Source organism: Chiloscyllium punctatum, chromosome 10 (assembly GCF_047496795.1).
Source record: "Chiloscyllium punctatum isolate Juve2018m chromosome 10, sChiPun1.3, whole genome shotgun sequence".
Classification (NCBI taxonomy): Eukaryota; Metazoa; Chordata; class Chondrichthyes; order Orectolobiformes; family Hemiscylliidae; genus Chiloscyllium; species Chiloscyllium punctatum.
The window spans coordinates 101,355,091-101,374,499 of NC_092748.1; the positions used below are offsets into that span (position 1 = coordinate 101,355,091).

The 19,409-nt window shown below is 38.4% G+C and overlaps 1 protein-coding gene across 2 annotated transcripts in view; it reads right to left on the minus strand.

The window, feature by feature from the left end:
- The window catches only part of ptpn4a (protein tyrosine phosphatase non-receptor type 4a), a 355,125-nt gene that overhangs the window by 108,024 nt on the left and 227,692 nt on the right, over window positions 1–19,409 (minus strand). For both annotated transcript variants that reach the window (XM_072579890.1, XM_072579891.1), the window contains exon 11: window positions 4,412–4,475. In XM_072579890.1, the coding sequence (XP_072435991.1) occupies window positions 4,412–4,475 (64 nt within the window). The remainder of the gene's footprint in view (window positions 1–4,411; window positions 4,476–19,409) is intronic.

Below are 19,409 nucleotides of genomic sequence, written 5' to 3' on the forward strand. Positions count from 1 at the left end.
TGACAAGATCCTGCATGGCAGGCTGATTAAAAAGGCAAAAAATTCATATAATCTAAACAAAAGTGGATTAAAATTAGCTCAGCAGTAAGAAACAAAAGGTAATGGTTGATGAGTCCTTTTGTGAGAGCAAAGCAGCAGGGTTTTACAGGGCTCTGTACTGGGTCCCTGCTTTTTGTGATGTATTAGTCTTGTTATTTCAGCCAAAGTATATGAGGCATGATTAAGTAATTTAGAGATGACCTAAAATTTGGCTGTGTAGTTGGCTTTGGGGAAAAATATTTTGAGTGACTGGACCAGGCAGGTGGGTTTAAAACAGACAAATGGAATTACATTAGAGAAGGATAAGGCCCTGGATCATGGCAAGAAAATAAAAGGCTTTTTAAAAAAATGATATAATGCTGTGAAGTACAAGGAGCATGCCCACAGATATCTTAACACTATTGGTAATAATACATTTTGGGAGCTATGTTAAGGTTTTTATTTCTTATGAAGTCAGAAAATCATTTAGAACTTTTCAGTCGATATACCAAAGTATGTCACTTTAGTCAACTGTCTAGTAGGATGCCTCGTTAACATCAAGCTAACTGATAAAGTCAAGGTCAGAAGACACAGGACACCAAGTTAGAGTTCAACAAGTGTCTTCAAGCGACAAAGGAATACTGCTCTGAAAGCTTGTGATTTCAAATAAACCTGTTGGACTATAACCTGGTGTTGTGTGACTTCTGAACTTGTCCACCCCAATCTAACACCAGCGCCTCCACACGAAGTCAGTTGAACTTTTATAACACACAAAATAAACAGACTTGGGACTGCTAGTTTTTGAGTTCAGTTCAGAATTATGCTTCAGTTCAGGAAAAAAGTTTCATCCGAGCAGAAGGGTTTTTATTTATGAAGTCTCCGAGTGGGAAAAAAAATTGGGAAGTAGTTTTCAAACTGTCAAAGCTGAAAAATGGTTCAGGCCATTGGAACTGGAAAGGAGTCCCTTGGCCACCAAAACTCGAAAGGGTAAGTTAGCTAAGAAACGACAGTCAAAATAAGAGGTATTTACTCAAATTGAGTTTAGAATATAGAAAGTAGAACAATACAGTACAGGCCCTTTGACCCACAATGTTGTGTCAAGCATTTATCTTAATCTAAGATCAATCTAACCTACACACGCCTCAATTTACAGCCGTCTATATTCTTTTCCAGCAGTTGCTTAAATGTCTCCGACTCTACCACCACTGGTACTGCATTCCGCGCACCCACCAATCTCTGCGTAAAGAACCTACCTCTGACATATCCCCTATATCTTCCTTCAATCACCTTAAAATTATGACCCCTTGTGACAGTCATTTCTGCCTGGGGAAAAGTCTCTGGCTATCAACTCTGTCTATGCCTCTCATTACTCTGTACACCTTGATCAAGGCACCTCTCTTCCTTCTCTCCTAGCTCACTCAACCTCTCTTCGTAAGAGAAGCCCTCCAATCCAGGCAGCATCCTCGTAAATCTTGTCCGCACCCTCTCTCAAGCATCTACATCCTTCCTATAATGCAGTGACCAGAACTGGACACAATATTCCAAGTGTAATCTAACCAGGGTTTTATACAGCTGCAGCAAAACCTTGCAGCTCTTAAACTCAATCCCCCTGCTAATGAAAGGCAAAACACTATACGTCTTCTTAATGACCCTATCAACTTGGGTGACAACTCTAAGGGATCTATGTACGTGGACCCCCAAGATCCCGCTGTGCTTCCATACTTTCTTTAATCCTGTATTCAACATTCAAATTTGACCTTCCAAAATGAATCACTTTGCATCTATGCAGGTTGAACTCCATCTGCCACTTCTCAGCCCAGCTCTGATCTTGCCAATGTCTTGTTGCAGCCTGCAACAGCCCTCGACACTATCTACACCACCACCAACCTTGTGTCATCGGCAAACTTACTAACCCATCTTTCCACTTCTTCATCCAAGTCATTTATAAAAACTACAAAGAGCAGAGACCCAAGAACAGAACTCTGCGGGACACCACTGATCACCGACCTCCAGGCGGAATACTTTCCATCCACTACCACTTGCTGTCTTCCTTCGGCCAACCAATTCTGTATCCAGCCAGCCAGATTTCCTTGTATCCCATACTCCTTTCTGAATGAACCTACTGTGGAGAAACGTACCAAATTCCTTACTGAAATCGATATACACCCACATCCACTGCTCGACCTTTGTCAACATGTCTCTTCACATCCTCAAATAATTCAATAAGGCATGTCAGGCATGACCTGCCCCACACAAAGCCACGCTATCTTTAATCAAACCATGTTTTTCCAAATAGTCATAAATTCTCTCTCTCAGAATCCTTTCCAGAACCTTGTCTTACATCTGAGGTAAGCGGTCTGGTCAGTCATTCCCATGGATTTCCACATTCCCTTTTCTGAACAGAGAAACAACATTTGCCTCCCTCCAATCATCTGGTCCTACTCCCGTGGACAGTGAGCATGCAAAGATCATCATCAGAGGTGCAGCAATCTCATTTCTCGCTTCCCATAGTCACCTTAGATATATCTGGTCCGGCCCTAGGGACTTATCAATCTTAATGCTTCCCAGAATTTCCAGCACATCCAATTTCTTAATATTAATCTGTTCAAGCCTATTAACCTGGTCCACAGTGTTCTCACCATCAACCAGGTCACCCCCACCTCCCGAATACTGAAGGAAAAAACTCATTTAGAGCCTCCCTTACCTCTTCAGATTCCAGGCACATATTTCCTCCACTATCCCAGATTATCCCACCCTCTCTCTGATCATTTTCTTATTCCTCATCCTTCCCGCCAAGTTTTTCTCATGCCCGCTCCTAGCTCTCCTCAGTCCATTTTTGAGTTCTTTCCTAGCTACTCTATAATCCTCTAAAGTGTTGCCAGATCCTTGCTTCCTCAACCTCAAGTAAGCTTCTTCTTCCACTTAACAAGAAGCGCCTCTTCTTTGGTCATCCATTCCTTGCCTGTCTCAGTGGGACATGGTTATCCAACACTCACAACAAGTGCTCCTTAAACAGCCTCCACATTTCTATTGTGCACTTCCTGTAGAACAGTTGTTCCAAATTTATATCCCAAAGCTCCTGTCTAATAGCAGTATAATTTCCCATCCCCCAATTAAATACCTTACCATATTGTCTGCTCCTCTCCCTCTCCATGGCTATGGCAAAGGTGAAGCAGTTGTGGTCACTGTCACTGAAGTGGTCACTGTCACTGAAGTGCTTTCCCACTGGGATATCTGACACCTGGCCTGGCTTGTTGCCTTGCACCAAATCCAAAATGGCCTCCCTTCGAGTTGAAGGGCTTTTGCCTGAAACGTTGATTTCAAAGCTCCTTGGATGCTGCCTGAACTGCTGTGCTCTTCCAGCCTCACTAATCCAGAATCTGGTTTCCAGCATCTGCAGTCATTGTTTTTACCTCTCTTCGAGTCAGCCTATCTACATATTGAGTCAGGAATCTCTCCTGGACACACCTGACGAAATCAGCTCCATCTAGACAATTTGCACTAAGGAGGTTCCAAATAATATTGGGGAAGTTGAAGTCAGCCTTAACCACAACTTTGTTATGGGTTAGCATGGCTTTGTGAGGGGCAGGTCATGCCTCACAAGCCTTATTGAATTCTTCGAGGACGTGAAGAGACAAGTTAACGAAGGTCAAGTGGTGGATGTGGGTGTATATGGATTTCAGTAAGGCATTTGATAAGTTTCCCCACAGTAGGCTCATTCAGAAAGTTTCACACCTTTTAAGATCTGCTGTCCAATTTGTTCTTCCATCTTTCTGCTGCGATTGGTGGATCTATAGAAAACACTAAATAAAGTGACTGCTCCTTCAGTTACTAACTTCTACTTACACCGACTCAGTAGACACACCCTCCTCTACAACCTATGAGTTTTTCTAGAAGGAGTACCATTAGGAAAAAGGTCGAATTGTTCTTGTTGCTGAGAATAAGATCTTTATCAATTGTATCATATATACAGTTTTATTTGTTTCTTTCTTTTCATGTAATAAACTCATTCTTCAAGAACTTTGGTACCTTTGCGTGAACATGTTCAGTGACTAACCAACAGCAAAAATTAAACTTGTGATCTATCAAACCAATCTTACTCTGGGATCCTACTTGTCTAGTGTTACCATCAGCTGAGATAATAAACTAAGAATCATTTTAATTCTCCTTCTGTTAAGACACCTTTGCTGCCAGAGACTTCGTGAGCTGAATGTACAAGTTTCCAGCTTCAATTAAATCTCCCCTGCACTATTCATAAGAGAGTTTATTGACAAATTGTGCCAATTAGGTACATCAAGGAGAACAAGGAGTCATGCACTGAAATTTACATAAGTGAAAGAATAGATTAACGTTTACTAGAATAATAGAGTTATCATTAATAGAGTTTACTTACCAATTCTCTTCTCAGCTGAATGAAAAATTGTTTGCATTTAAATGATATTTTTACAATCTTCAACCTGTGTGAAAGACAACAGTTAGCGTTAGCAATAATTAAAGTCTCTTTCACTCATTAATTTTAAGTTAACAAGAAAGTTATTCAGACCTTACAGTCTCAGGTGCATTAACCAGTTAATTATTTTTGATATGCTCAAAACTTGCAAAACTACGGGAACCAAATTGTAATATCCCACGAATGATCAGTTAACTGCTTTGATTTTGTTAGCCAGGCCAAAGGCAAACTCTCTTACTCATCTTTAAATAAAGCAAGGGGACCTTTTACAGCCGTCTGAAAATGCAAAGAGGACTTTAAATTCTTCTGACAAACAGAACTTAGAACAGATTAGTCGTCTCTCAGTAGTGCATTTACTGAATTACAATGTCAGCATGGATAATGCACTCAATTCCAGGGTGGGGGGGGTGGGTTGAATCCATGATCTTCTCATCAAAAAGTGAGAAGGCTACGAATATGCCACAACAAATGTTAGGTTAACATTTGTTTTAAAACTGCTTTGAAAGTATTGCAAGAACTGTACATTTATTTTCATATCTTTGATTGTGGAGTGAAATGGGAAAAGGACTGCTTTAAAAACTGAGGATTATGGAAGAGCTGTTGCATTTTGTGAAAGCAAACTTCTAGCACTTATTGTAAGTGCTCTTTGTTCAAGCAGTAGTTGGTGGTTGGGGGTGGGAAGGGGGCGGTGGGGAAAGAGGAATTGCTCCTATACAAATACATGATTGGTCTGTGGCTTGGTGACCAGCTATTGATGACCAAGGTCTTCTGCCTGCCTTAAGATTGGCTTACAGGTAGCTAAACAGGTAATGGGTGTGAAGGAAGAGTTAGAAACCATCTGATCTCTGGAAAGACAGGCTCTGTCCTTCTCAGTAAAATCTGAAGAAATCCAGCTTATTTTCTCTCATCATTTGCTTTAAGCTGTGGCTTATAATCAGCAAGTCTAAGACTTTATAAATTGTAAATGCACCACTTGTTTGTTTGCAGGAGATACAGAAAGAACCCGGAGAAGAGGAATAGAGGAGCAAGTGGTGACAAGTCAAAAGGATAATCTCAACAGATCCTGGCTATGGGCACCATTGAAATGCCAAAAAAAATCCCAGTTTTTCCCTTCACTACTAATACCAATCTTTCTTGTTGTGTCTATCTGCTTGTGTGTGTGATGGACGTTTTATAGGGATCAGCGTTTTTACTACTTGAGTTACATGTCGACAGTTAACAGTTATTTACTTGTAGCTTTAATCTATTTATGGTAATTCTTGTAAAGTACAGTTTGGTGCTGTCAACCTGGGTCCATATGACAGGTAAATTGGAGAATTTTGCAGACTTTTATGAAATCTTTAACTTTTGAGAGGGTAGTCTGGGAATAGTGTTGCATGCTACTCCACTGAGGCATGACATAACCTAGTAATTGTTGTCTTAACTATTAATAAGTAGTAAAAATGAACTAACCTACATATCTGAAAGGAAAAACTCTGTAGCAATCGCTTTAATAACTAATTGATCATTCAGCCCAAACTTTTCAAGCAGATACAAACAAGTGCAGTTAACTGTGAAAGTTGAGGAATTGCTCTCGGTAACTCCTATCCGCAATTTCCTGCTCCTTCGCAAGTTGTACTAAGGTCCTCACATACAGCAATCATTATAAATTATTGAACAAGAACTTCCTCTTTTATGTTGCACTGTAATAGCACTGATAAAAAGCCCTGAAAAAGCAATGCCTTGTTCAAAGTTATAGCTGGGTTTTTAGAAGCATATCAAATGATAACTACTCCTGAACAACTCTGGTAAATTTTATTGTTCTTTGCATAAATAACAACATTTTCAAATAAGCCCAGTTCAACTTATATTAGGTATGCCTCAACTGGATTTAAGTGTACAAAAGTTACATATACGTGTAATAGTAAATGATTGCAAAAGCCTATGAAGGTCTAGAAGACCCTTAATATTAGCACGTTTCTTTCTAACAATATACAATACATGTGAAACAATTCTCATTCCGAAACTGAAATTTCAACTAAAGGAAGAGATTCACCTATGATAGGACATTTAAGTTTATGGGGTGCAGGTAAAGATTAGGACAGAAAGGAGATAGTAAATAGGTGCAAGAAAAAGACAAATGTTGCAATGTAATGAAGTAGAAAAAGCCAAATTTTAAACCTAAACAATGCATTCAGACGATCACGATCCTGTACGTCACTCGTAAAATTCTTAAAAATAGAAACCTTGTAACCACAGCTAAATTTTGTAGCAGTGACGTTGCCTGAATGATGCACACTTTTATCAATGCACAATTTCTAAGGAGGACCAAACACCTTGTGAAGCATGAATCACCACAAATTGCTGTCCAATCAGTGTCTCAGTACTTCAAGCAGTCTGAAACACATCTTGTATTTATCTGACACATGATTTCTTTATAATGTTGTTGCAAACTTCACATTTATTCTCCAATAAATGCACTGCAGAATGCTAAGTCTAATAATTAACAGCACAGCTACTCTTTTTCAAACATGGTTATTGGTAGAGTCTACCAATCACCCTCTCTTACCTAGATAGCAAATAATTCCAAGTACAGAGTTTCATTCCCAAGTTGCAAATGGTTTTAGGAGACTTTTAAAATGTCAAATTTGAAATACAGACTCTCTTACTACTTCTGTGTCAACACAATCTTTCACTCTTTCTCTCCACAGATCCTGCCAGGCCTGCTGAGTTTCTACAGCAATTTCTGTTTTTGTTCCACAATCTTTCACTCACTACTTTTGCTTTTGACTGATGTGACATTGAAAACAGTTTGTTCCATTAGTCTTTCTTTTTCAATCCTTGAATATACACATACATTGTTGATCACATTGCTCAAAGTCCTGTTCAACCTATTGACATGACCTGCTTGGAATCTCTCCCAAATGACTTGATTAAATCTGTCTACAGCACATTCTCATGACAGCATATTCCACTTTCCAACCATTCCATTACTTGTTACTATTGCTTCTTTTGCCAATTACCTTCGAAATGTCTACTTTGGTTTCCAATTCACCTAGCAATGGAAACAGTTTCTTTCTTTCTGCTTTGTCCAGACTCCTCATGATTCTGAATATAAAATCAATCTAATACACACTCAATGAAAAACAAATCCAAATTTCCCAATCTTTTGAGAACCAAAGTCTTCTAATTTCTGGAACCAGAATCCTGAATCTTTCCTGCACCTTCTTCAATGTTTTCAAATCCTTTCTAAAATGTATTGCTGAACTGGATACAATATTCCAACAGAGGTTTTATATAGACATAACTTCTGCGATTTTGTACCCTATGCCTCTATTGATAATGCCAGTATGTGTTATGCTTCATGAACCACACTCTCATTGTGCACATATGCCCATGTTCCTCCTGCTCCTGAACAGCCTTCAGAATTGTATCCTTTATTTTATCTTGTCTGTGTTATTTCTGAAATGAACCACTTCACACTTCTCTAAATTAAATGACAACTGCCACTCAATTACCCATTTCATCAACTGCCAACATTCTATTCAAGGACAGATCCTGCTCAGTTCATCATCCCTCTAAGATTTTTCCTCGCTGTAAACAGACTTATGAATGGACCTTTTGAATATTAGAGTTGATCTTTCTCCACACCTGTCTCTGTTGCTGCAATAATAAATTAACCTAATGTACTTACATAAGGTATCATTTGTAATTAGGGATTCGGCAATAAATGCTGGCCCACAGGCAGCGATTCTCCATCCCTCCACCTAGATGCACAATTCAATTGTGGTTAGGTTTCCCAATGTTTTGGTTTTCAAAACCTGAAATCTGCTGCGCCTGTACCTTTCCCAATCTATTACCATTCTGATATTGGTCTTCTTGTTTTGCAACCAAAGTGGATAACTTTATTCTTATACAAATTATCCTTCATCTGCCATGCATACCCATTCATTCAACTTGTCCAAATGACAATGAAGCATCTCTCCATCTTTCTTACAGTTGCCCCCCTCATCCAGCTTTGAGAGATTCCACACCACATCAATTTGATTGAGTCTTAACTGTTATCTGCGTACAGTAGAATCCCCATATCTGCAGATTCAGTTTCCGCGACCTGAAAGTATTACATGGAATATTCAAGAAATAATTCCAGGGGGCTGCCAGGGAGGCAAGTTTCCCATTTAAATGATAGGGTTCACTACTGTTTCCTGGTTTTGGAACGTATTACCTGTGGATTGGGGCGGGGGAGGGGAGGGATGGGAGGACATCTGTACATAGGGAATGGGCAATAAACGCTAGGCAAGCCAGTGACACTCACACCCCAAGAACAAAAAAAAGTGCAGTAACATTATACCACTCAATGCATTTGAAACAGCCAGTAAGATGCTGTTAGTGCAAAGCTAACAGTGGAGCATTAAATCATCAAAGCTTTTACATTTCTAAAAATGTGCCTTCAATGTTATCGTGCTATCAAATTCTGACATGAAGTTTTATACTTATTCATTTCTCTACATGTAGCCAATATACAAATAAAAATCATTTGAACATAGGCAGTAACTCTCTAACCCTCCTCCCAGATGCACAATTCAATTGTGGTCATGTTTCCCAATAATCAGGTTTTCAGAACCTGAACTCTCAGAAACAATGTCAAAGTTTACATTCATAATATTTCATTGTGCACACGAAAAGCCATATTCAATATGTGTTTATCATGCTATGTACGTATCTGAACTCTTCACTCATCAAGATCTATTAGTTTTTTCTCCTCATAGCAGCAGAGATAGCAGTGCAGTGAGTGGGCTCCTGCCCGGAGTTCATCGGCTCTGTCTGCTTTTACTTTCTTTTCTTCTTCTTTCATAGTTTTTTTTACTTACTTTAATCTACTTACATTCTGTGGAGAGATCGGTGATTCAAGATGTTTAGCACAACTAAGGTAACGTTTCTTCCAGTGGTTATGATGTAGAGGAGCCAGTGTTGGACTCATGTGGACAAAGTTAAAAATCACACAACACCAGATTATAGTACAACAGGTTTATTTAGAAGTACTAACTTTCAGAGCATTGCTTCTTCATCAGGTAGTTGTGGAATAGGATCATAAACAGGATCAGGATCAGGATCAGAATTTGCTATAAATTCTGTGTCTTATGATCTTGCTCCGCAGCTACCTGATGAAAGAGCACTGCTCCGAAAGCCAGTACTTGCAAATAAACCTGTTCCACTCCCACTATAACCTGCTGTGGTGATTTTTAACTTCTTCCAGTGGTGGCAGTGAAGGGAGTCAACTTTGGTACAGCGCAATGGAGATCGAGCCCAGTGGAAAGGAGAGTGAGAGTGCGCAGGGGAGAGACAGATACTAACACAGAGGAGATCGAGCCAGCATGGGGGACAGTGAAAGAGCGTGCCCAATACAGAGAAAAGCAAGCCAGTGCAGTGGCAATAGAGGTCCCCCTGCATCTGTGGCTTTGGAGAGAACAGGCTGCCGAAGATCTCCTAGCATGCGTGACAGCCAACTCAACACAGAGATTGAACCCTTGTGAGGAGTGCAAGCCCAGCATGACAAGCATTTAAGAAAGACTGCAATGTTGAATTTTAACTTTAGTATAAAGTCGGAGAAAAAAAATAAAGAATTTGTACCTAGGTGCAGCGTACCTAAGATGGCGCCAGGAATGGTGACATTGTACACTTTTCACTGTACTCTTGTGTTGATGTATATTTTGTTCCATAAATATGGACGACAGAAGTTTCAGTACAATGGTAGATGCTTTATTATTGGACAGCAAGCGAGAGATTATCAATATCCTCAAAAGTAGTCGTGTGTCTTCTTGTGGTGACACTCCTCCACAAGGACACACAAAGACAGTAGTTTTTATAAGGATTAAACAAAAGGTATACCAGTCACATGGCCGACTGTCATTACATTGTTTAAGATAGGTAATTATGAATTTACAAAACCCGATGAATGTCAATGTCCTGTGATAACTTGTGAATGAATTACAGGGACTGATTATCGTATTCTTCATGATCATGCGTTGACGGGAAGAGATTAAAACAGAAGGGTTTTGCCTGTTCTCTATGGGGGATTCACATAACTATGCTAATATGGAGGGGAAGAAAGACAATGGGAGCAGGCAGCAGTTTAAGAGGGTGGTGGCCTAGCTATCAGTTTTGTCTGGGAAGGACATATACCTCTGTCTAAAGCTGCAGAGGAATCCACATGTGTGGCTCCACTAGACTCCTTTTCTGGGATACAGTCAGCCTCTCCCCTACTGAAATGTTCTGTCTATACTGTAAGAGGACAGGCTTCCAGTTGATACTGCAGTGAGTCTCTTTGGCAGTGGAATGTTTAACCCTCGAGTCCCAGTGTGCCTTGAAAGAGAAATAAAACATGGAACTGATCCCTTTGTGGCTTTCTAACATCCTCACTTATATCCCTGTACTTGAGTACACGTGACAGTAAAATCTAATTCTAATTAGGAGATTCTGTCCTCAATGTTCTTTGCTCAAAAAGACTGAATTATCCGAGAGAGTGAATTACTCAATGAGTGTAGCAACATAACATTTCTCAGACCACCAATAAAAGCAACCATCATGCTGTAAAACATGGACTCTGGTTTCAAACTATTTTGTTTGGAAAAGAATATTTTGACACAAAACGAGAGGTCATCTACAAGAAAGCACAGGTTTCAGGTAAGAGGGGGAAAGTTTAGGGGCAAATGCAGAGAAAGGTTTTCACACAGAGGGTGGTGGATGCCTAGAACCCATTGCCAGTGGAGATGGTGAAGCAGACACATTATCATAGTTTAGGGTGTACCTTGATAGGCACATGAACGGGTGATGAACAGAGGGTTAGAAACTATATACGGGCAAAAAATAGTGGGTATAAATACAGCTTAAGAATCATTGCAGGCTTGGTATACCAAACAGCCTGCTTCTGTGCTGTATTGCATAAAACTGTCAACTGCATTTCATCACATACACACGTGTGCGCACACACACACACAAAGAAAGGCTACGTGTAGACTCCTGATTCATTTGTCAATCACTTTCCAGCAATTGTATGCACAATATTTGGACCATTTAGTGGATGGAAGCTGTTTTCTAAACTTAATGCTGCTCACTGAATCTATTTGGGTTTCTGCTTAATTTTCACAAGCAGCTGCATGCTCCTACACAGCAATAATAATTTTCACAGTCAATGTGAACATCATGGTTTTCTCAACAACAGATTCAAATGTGCAAAAAGTTAGAAAAGCACTCAGTTTCTTTCCTTCAGAAATAACTTTGTGTCCATTTGAAATCCTTGACCACCAGTATGGAACTGTTTCCTTTTTTTTTAAGTGTTAAGTGAAGCTAGCAATAAATTATTCTTTAGATTCAGATATTTCAAGGAAAGGCCAAAAGCAGAATGTCAAACATTAGGGCACCGTTTCTGCCTTGGGATGGCATGTCTTATGCAAAATGAAACTTCAAAAACAGCACTTTCAATTGTTTCTATAAGTTACAAAATTACGATATTCTGAAAACATCTATGGGAGATGAAAGAGAATTAGAATTCTCATAGACCAACAGCTTTCTCCTCTACTGGTTATATTATAACCAATATGGTTATCAAAACTCAACTTATAGCATCTTACCAGATGATAAGTTGGTTTCATCCACAGTAGGAAAAATATACAGTATGATGAAAATCACTTAGACACAGGGAGACCTATTTACGTTCATGTAGGAATTAAAAGTAGTGATCATGCATAATCCAGCTCATTTAAAAAATGCATTTTACTTGGTATATCGTAGTTTCTAGTCAAGATTAGAGTGGTGCTGGAAAAGCACAGCAGGTCAGGCAGCTTGAGGAACAGGAAAATCGACGTTTCAGGCAAAAGCTCTTCGTCAGGCTTTTGCCCGAAACATCAATTTTCCTGCTCCTCGGATGCTGCCTGACCTGCTGCGCTTTTCCAGCGCCACTCTAATCTTGATTCTATTCTCCAGCATCTGCAGTACCCACCCCCACCTTAAAAAAAAGTTTCTACCCTATTCAGAGAACAATGTCATTAAATCATTGAACATTTCAGTGTAAAAGGGGGCCAAATGGCCATGTGCTGCCTCTGAAGATCAATCGTATTGGTTCCTTCTCTTTTCCATAGCCCTATAAACTCTCCCCTTCCAAATATTCAAATGAGTTTTGAAAGCTATCAAGTCTCTTTCCAACACTTTTTCAAGCAGTTCACTTGATACATAATAAGGAGTTAACTTGCATTCAAATCATTAACTCTGTTTCTCTCCCCACAAATGCTGCCAAACCAACTGAGGATCCCCAGCTTTACTGTTTACTTGATATCATAACTTGCTGCGTAAACTTTGTTTTGAATGTCACCTTTGGTCCTGTTACAAATTACCTTAAATTTGTACCCTCTGCTTATCATGCCACATGTAAACTTCTCCTTAATCAAAATTGTTCGTTGTTTTGAACAATGTCTGCATTAATGCTAAAATGTTCCCTTTCAAAGACTAAGGAGGGAGCAAAGATGTTTGTTGAAATGAGACTTTCCTGAAAAATGATAATATTGCAAAAGAAAAAGAGCTAATATGGGTAAAACGTTTAAAGCATTACACTGCTTGCTTGCTCTGAATTGTCAATCGAGCACAGAACTGTGAATAAAATGAATTGTATTTCAAACTAACCTTATTCGTGGAAAGCAATAGAAGCAGTTATGAAGTGTGGCATTCTTCACTGTTTTACAGCCTAGACACAAACTATCATCAAAATAAAGACTATTAAAAATACAATCTATTTTTTGAAAACCTTTAACTGTACAAAAGCTTATTTGCCCCTTACACATTTTTATCATCAACATTAATATCATGAATTCCTACATCTACATTTAAAGAGAAAATTGCCGATGTTATCATTCTCTATTCACATTTGCACCAATAATTCCCAGCAATTCAGCTTGACTGTATAGCAATTCCTATTCTCCAAACCACCATCTTCATAATTTTCAAATTGCATTAAGTTCTGAATTCTAAATATAACTAGATGAAATCAGTCATTATCCAAACATAAAGGCAGAATGTAGAATTTGGAAATGAAGACTGAGTTAACGTGGTCTAATTCATCAATGTCCTCTAAACTCAGTTTATCTAAAGACAACATTTGAACAATACCTGTATTTCTTCAGCTTAGCATCAATTTCTTTCTGAACAAGATACTTTGTATACTTCATATTTCAGTGCAGCCAATAATAGTGACTGTGATAACAGCATGAACTAACTTTCAACTTTATTAACTAATTTATCCATTATTTTTGATACAGGCTAGGTTCCCAAAATCTACCTGTCTGAAAATCAGACAGTTGAAAGGAAATATTGGTCTGGTTCCTACTCTTTTAGCTGACCAAAATGACCCTTGGTCTGCCCTGATCCAGTCCAAGCTGCTGTTTCTTATTACGTACAAACTATATTTTTTTTCCATACTTTAGTTCACATATTGTTTTTGACTGAATGTGGTCTAGGACAGGCGACCTGATTTATTGTCCAAAATCTGAGAAATCCTGAAATCTGACAAAGTTTTAGTCCTGACTGTGCTGGACTTTGGCTGATATGTTCAAAATTTGATTTTGATGCCCAATCTCTTTTTAAGTAGCTTCATAATGAAATTTTTAATTGGGTCTTTTATTCCAACCATGAAATTTATAATCCCAGAATTATCATTCTCTTCTGAATTTTCTTCACAGCAATGTAATTAGATTAGGAGAAAAGAATTGCACACAGAAGTCCAAATAAAGACATTTCCAGTTATTCAAAGTTGCAATTAATTGTTTTCTAAATTCCAAAATGTCCTTTGATACTTAAGTTGACATTACTTGTCAAATAATTTGAGGGAATTAGTTGGTATGAAGGCTTTTCATACTTTAGAGCACCTATTTATTGCATACGTATTTTATGCATTCTGCATGAAAGTCTCTTTACTATATATTCCGTCACTGTAAACTCATTAGGCATTCTTTTTCTTACTTCATCGATTGAATTTTTATAGATTTAACTGACTGCAAGTCACCTGACAACATACCTGATATCTAAATTAATATCAAAGGCACCTTTATCCATATCTTTTCTAAATAATGCAAATGACAAGTAGATGAATAGAGGAAATAAATCTCATGCTTCCCATCAATCATCTTTCAATTATCAAACAAATATGCAGTTCTCATGATATGCCTAAGAACTACTTATTTTAAGCTCAATTGGAAAATTTCACTAACCAAATGATAAAAATCTGATTCAGTGGATAATTTGCACCAAGCAAATTATTGCTTAAGTGATATTAGATCACCATTAAATAAAGTTACCATTCAGATTTAATCATGAATAGACAAAGTCAGATTGTTAACGAAACTTTAATATGCCAGTACTAGAATATTGAAGGATTAAGAGGCAACTGTCTTCATTTACACCAAAAAAATCAAAATGCAAAATGCTGTTTTGCATTCCCCAATTTATATTATTTACACAAGTGCCAACAGCTACCAGGACACTTATTAAGCAAACTGGAGTCTTCCATTACAAGTTTCATTACAAATCAACTCAAAAGTAAAGTGGGTGGGCACAAAAAGGCAATATGTTTGTCGAGCTATGGAGATAATACAGGGATTGAATTGTTGTAGAGTGCAGACATAGACTTGATCAGTCGAATGGACTCTAATTTGCAGCATTAAAGGCCACTGTGAAAACCATAGAAAATACATGCAGAGATTTTCTAAACGAGAGTGGTACCGTGTCTTTGTTCCTTTGGATGGTCATTTTTCTGGAATTTGGCACACAGATCAATGTTAAGTATTAGCTATTTTGACTCAGTAAGTTATAATGCTTGCTTGCAAAAGCAGCAGCTTAATATTGTCTTGTTGGGCAACTTTTTCCAAGTAGGAAAAGTAGTTGAAAATGCTGGAACTACCCAGTAGGTTTGAAAGCATCCATACAAACAGGACAAGAATTCATGTTCCAGGTCGATGACCATTCACTGAAATTGACGTCATTAGTAATTTATCAGCATGAAACAATAACTGTTTCTCTCTCCACAATTCTTACCAGATGTGAATATTTCCAGCTTCTTTTTACATTTCAGATTTCTAGCATAACTACTTTGTGCTAACAATTTACAAGGTTTTTTTCAGAATCTCAAATTAAGTAAAATAATTTTATTTAGTAAGATTAAAAAAACTAAGATAACATATTAAACCGATTGATAATTTAGCTGTCCACAAATCAAAAATCTGCAGTTAAGTCCAAATCTTTGGGCGGCAAACATTACACTGTTCTGACATGAAGCAGGATGGAATGCATTCTACCCAGAAGGAAAGAGTCAGACTGACATATCATTAATAGGATGACAATAAACTTGAGATCTAGCCTCAAGGCTTACTAGAAAAACCAAGTGTTCAACATAAAACTAATAAGCTATATAATAATGAAAATGCTCCCCAAATCCTCAGGCAACTTGTGGTTCTTATATTTTCTACAAAACAAATGAAACAAAGCAAATGCAATTAAATTGAAAGGATTATACAAGTGAAGGCATTGTTTATTACTAGATGTCATAAGTATCCTTTTAGTTCTTTCCAAGTAAGAGTTTACCTTGAAAAGATAATTTAAGGACTCTGGAGTACACATACTCTTCTAAAAAACAAACATGCATGAAATACCAAGGCATTTTACAGAATTTCAGGGCAGCATTATGCCACAGACAAAGAACTTTTATCAAAGTATTTCAACGTTATCAAGAAATTGGAAAGAGCTCCATACTAAAAGTGGAACAATTTTCTAATATAGCTTTCTGGAACTACATTCTCACGTTCCTATTATCTGTCTATTATTTACCTACATGAAATTGTGCCTAAGGGGTGAAGCAAAAAAACCTTTTGCTGTGTATACTGCATATCCTGCATCTATTTGAACTTCTCATCTTTCAGAAAGTGAAAGTGATAAAAACCATAGCAAGATGGAATTACTCAGCTGATTTGGCGGTATCTTCAAATATACTGTCTGTTTACATAGCCTCCACCTGCTGCCACAATCACCTCCAAAGTACAGGACCAAACTGTCTTCCAAATAATATTAAATCTGTCCCAGATCATATTGTGTATTATGGAAACATGCTACTCTCCCACTGCTCTCAGATGTGAATCAATTCCCAGATGAGTAATCATTGAAATTAAATAATATAGAAACAAATACTTTCCTTGTCTGATTATTTCTCATTTTACCTTCAGACTCGCTGGCATTCACTTTAGACTCAGCATGAAACAAAAGCAATTTGTTAGCAATTTGTTTGTTGCTCTATGCGATGATCCAAGTCCAGGCCTTCCAGTTTAGGCACATGGCAGACATAACCTCAATTCTGTTATGATCGAGCTTGTGACCAGTAACTTTTGCTTTAAAAATTTTAGAAAGTTTGGTTATTCACTATGAGAATAAAGTCTCAAGATTACAGTCTTAAATAAACCAAAGAAAATTTACAACACAAAAGAAAGTCAATAATATTATACAGTATAACATCTGGAACTAGCGAGATAAACAGAATTAACAAGTGAACCGTACTCAGATACATCACAAACTCCACCTTAACTGGGAGACACAACAAATGCAATGCAAACCATGTACTGTTACCACTGAGAGTCACAAAACATATTTAAAATTCCTCTGCTTTGAACAGCCAGTCTGATCACTCAAAAGGCACAATATTCCAGATCTCTTGAGATGTTCTGCACAGATCATCATTGGTTCATTGTTTCCCCTAGTCCCAACTCTCAACACTGTCAAGGAGCTAATGCACCTGGGAATTCCCAGGCACCCAATCCTCAGCTGCGGAGAGCAACTACTCCACCTCAATTTCCCAAAGATCTAATTCTCAAACAATACTGTTAACTACTGCAGCTGGGCTTCCCCAAGCCTCAGTTTCACAAAGCCAGTGACCATCTGTTTCCTCTTCAATTTCTAAAGGCTTCTGAGCCCCATATGCACACAGAGTGACAAATGCAATTCAGCTGCTACTTTCTTGGCTCCATGTTGCACTGCACACAGGTTCCACAGCCAGTGTTTCATTCCACATCATTTAAGAGCACAGTCCAAATCCCAATGAACACAGTCCGCCGATTTCTCAGCAACCAATCCAAACAAGCAGACAAAACACATCCAGAAACCCTAGCCATTCTCCCCTACATCAAAGACACCTTAGGAATGACTTCCAGACTACTCAGACCTCTTGACATTATGGTAGCCCACAAACCCACCAACACACTAAAACATCAACTAATAAACTTAAAAGACTCTATACAGCCAACAAGCAAAACAAATGTCATTTACAAAATACATTGCACGCATTGTAACAAACACTATATTGGACAAACAGGCAGAAAGCTAGCCATCAGGATACATCAACATCAACTCGCCACAAAGACATGACCCACTATCACTAGTATCCTTACATACAGATGAGGAAGGACACCACTATGGGACAACACATCCATCCTAGAACAAGCCAAATAGATTCACGCATGAGCATTTCTAGAAGCATGGCCTTCCAAACGGAACTCTATCAACAAACACATCGATTTGGATCCCATCTATCACCCTCTGAGAAAAACAGGAAACGGTGTCACCAATACAGGAAATGACATCATTACCCCAAGGAAACCTAATCACATAAACAGAAAGAGAGCCATAACATTAGTGCTTCACCAGAGTCTCACTGTTGATGTTACCTAGTATGGTGATGAAACAGCTGAAAATGAACCTTCCAGCTCAGCAAAAAAAACTTACATCCAGAATCTCAACTGGAGCTACAAATCTTCTCCAAACTCACTAACACAGTCCAATCCCTGGGTTGCGAGAAATTAAGTCTGTGTGGCCTGTCTTCCTGTTGCAGTGTGCACTCAAGCTAAATGACAGCTCATCACCAAAACTGTGACAACAGGGGACATTCTTACAATTATTTTGTTTTGATTCTGTAAGCATAATTCAGCTGTATGCACCCTGGTACCTCCTGAAACACTTGATTTTGGGCACATCTAGCAAGCAATAGCCATAGACGTTAACAATGCTAGTGCAGGAGAGAAAAGCACTCCACTACCCGAGTAATCCAAAATGGAGGACAGGAAAAATTTCTGGCTGGAACAGGTTACTCCTTTTCTGAGGTATTTTAGGTGTTGGAGGTGATTTCCTCGAATGCCAGGAGCAGCAATTACTGTTTTATATGCTGTTGCATTGTTTTGGAACTTTGGAGAAAAAGTAGTCAGAACAATGGCACTTTTAAAAGGGAGAGGGACAGACAAAGGAAACACATGGTGAAGTCAGTGCAGGATAGATAGAGAAAGAAACCCACACTGCTAACTGACACAGCAGTGAATCTGCACAGTTACTACCTTTGCTATTGAATTCATGTATCGCTGGACATTGGAGTGCATTTGGGAAAATTAACAAACACTGAAATTCATAACTCATCTTGGTGGAATCTGTTTGGGAGAGGTCACAGCACAGAAACAGGCAAGTGAATATTTTTAAGTGTGGCATTACAGTAAGTCCGCAGGAGTGAGTAGAGTGTGTTCTTCCTTGATTATATGTTATATTGAGATATGACTCTTGATGAAACTTAAAAATATAAGCCATAAGTATTAATTTAAACTGGAGCAAGGTTTTGTAGAGGAATAAGACAATGCTGTAGAGATCTGTAGAGTGAAAGAAGCAAAAATGGCCTTTAGTAGAGTGATATGCTCTTCTTGTTGGATGTGGGAGTTTAGGGAGAGTTTAGGTGTTGCTGAGGAATACATCTATAATAAATGCCGTTGGTTGCAAATCCTATCAGATCAAATGGTTCGGTTGGAGAGACAGTTAGAGGCAATGAGGAATTTACAAGAGCAAGGGGATGTGATAGATAGCAGTTATAGGAAGGGGGAAAAGTTGCAGATACAGTCAC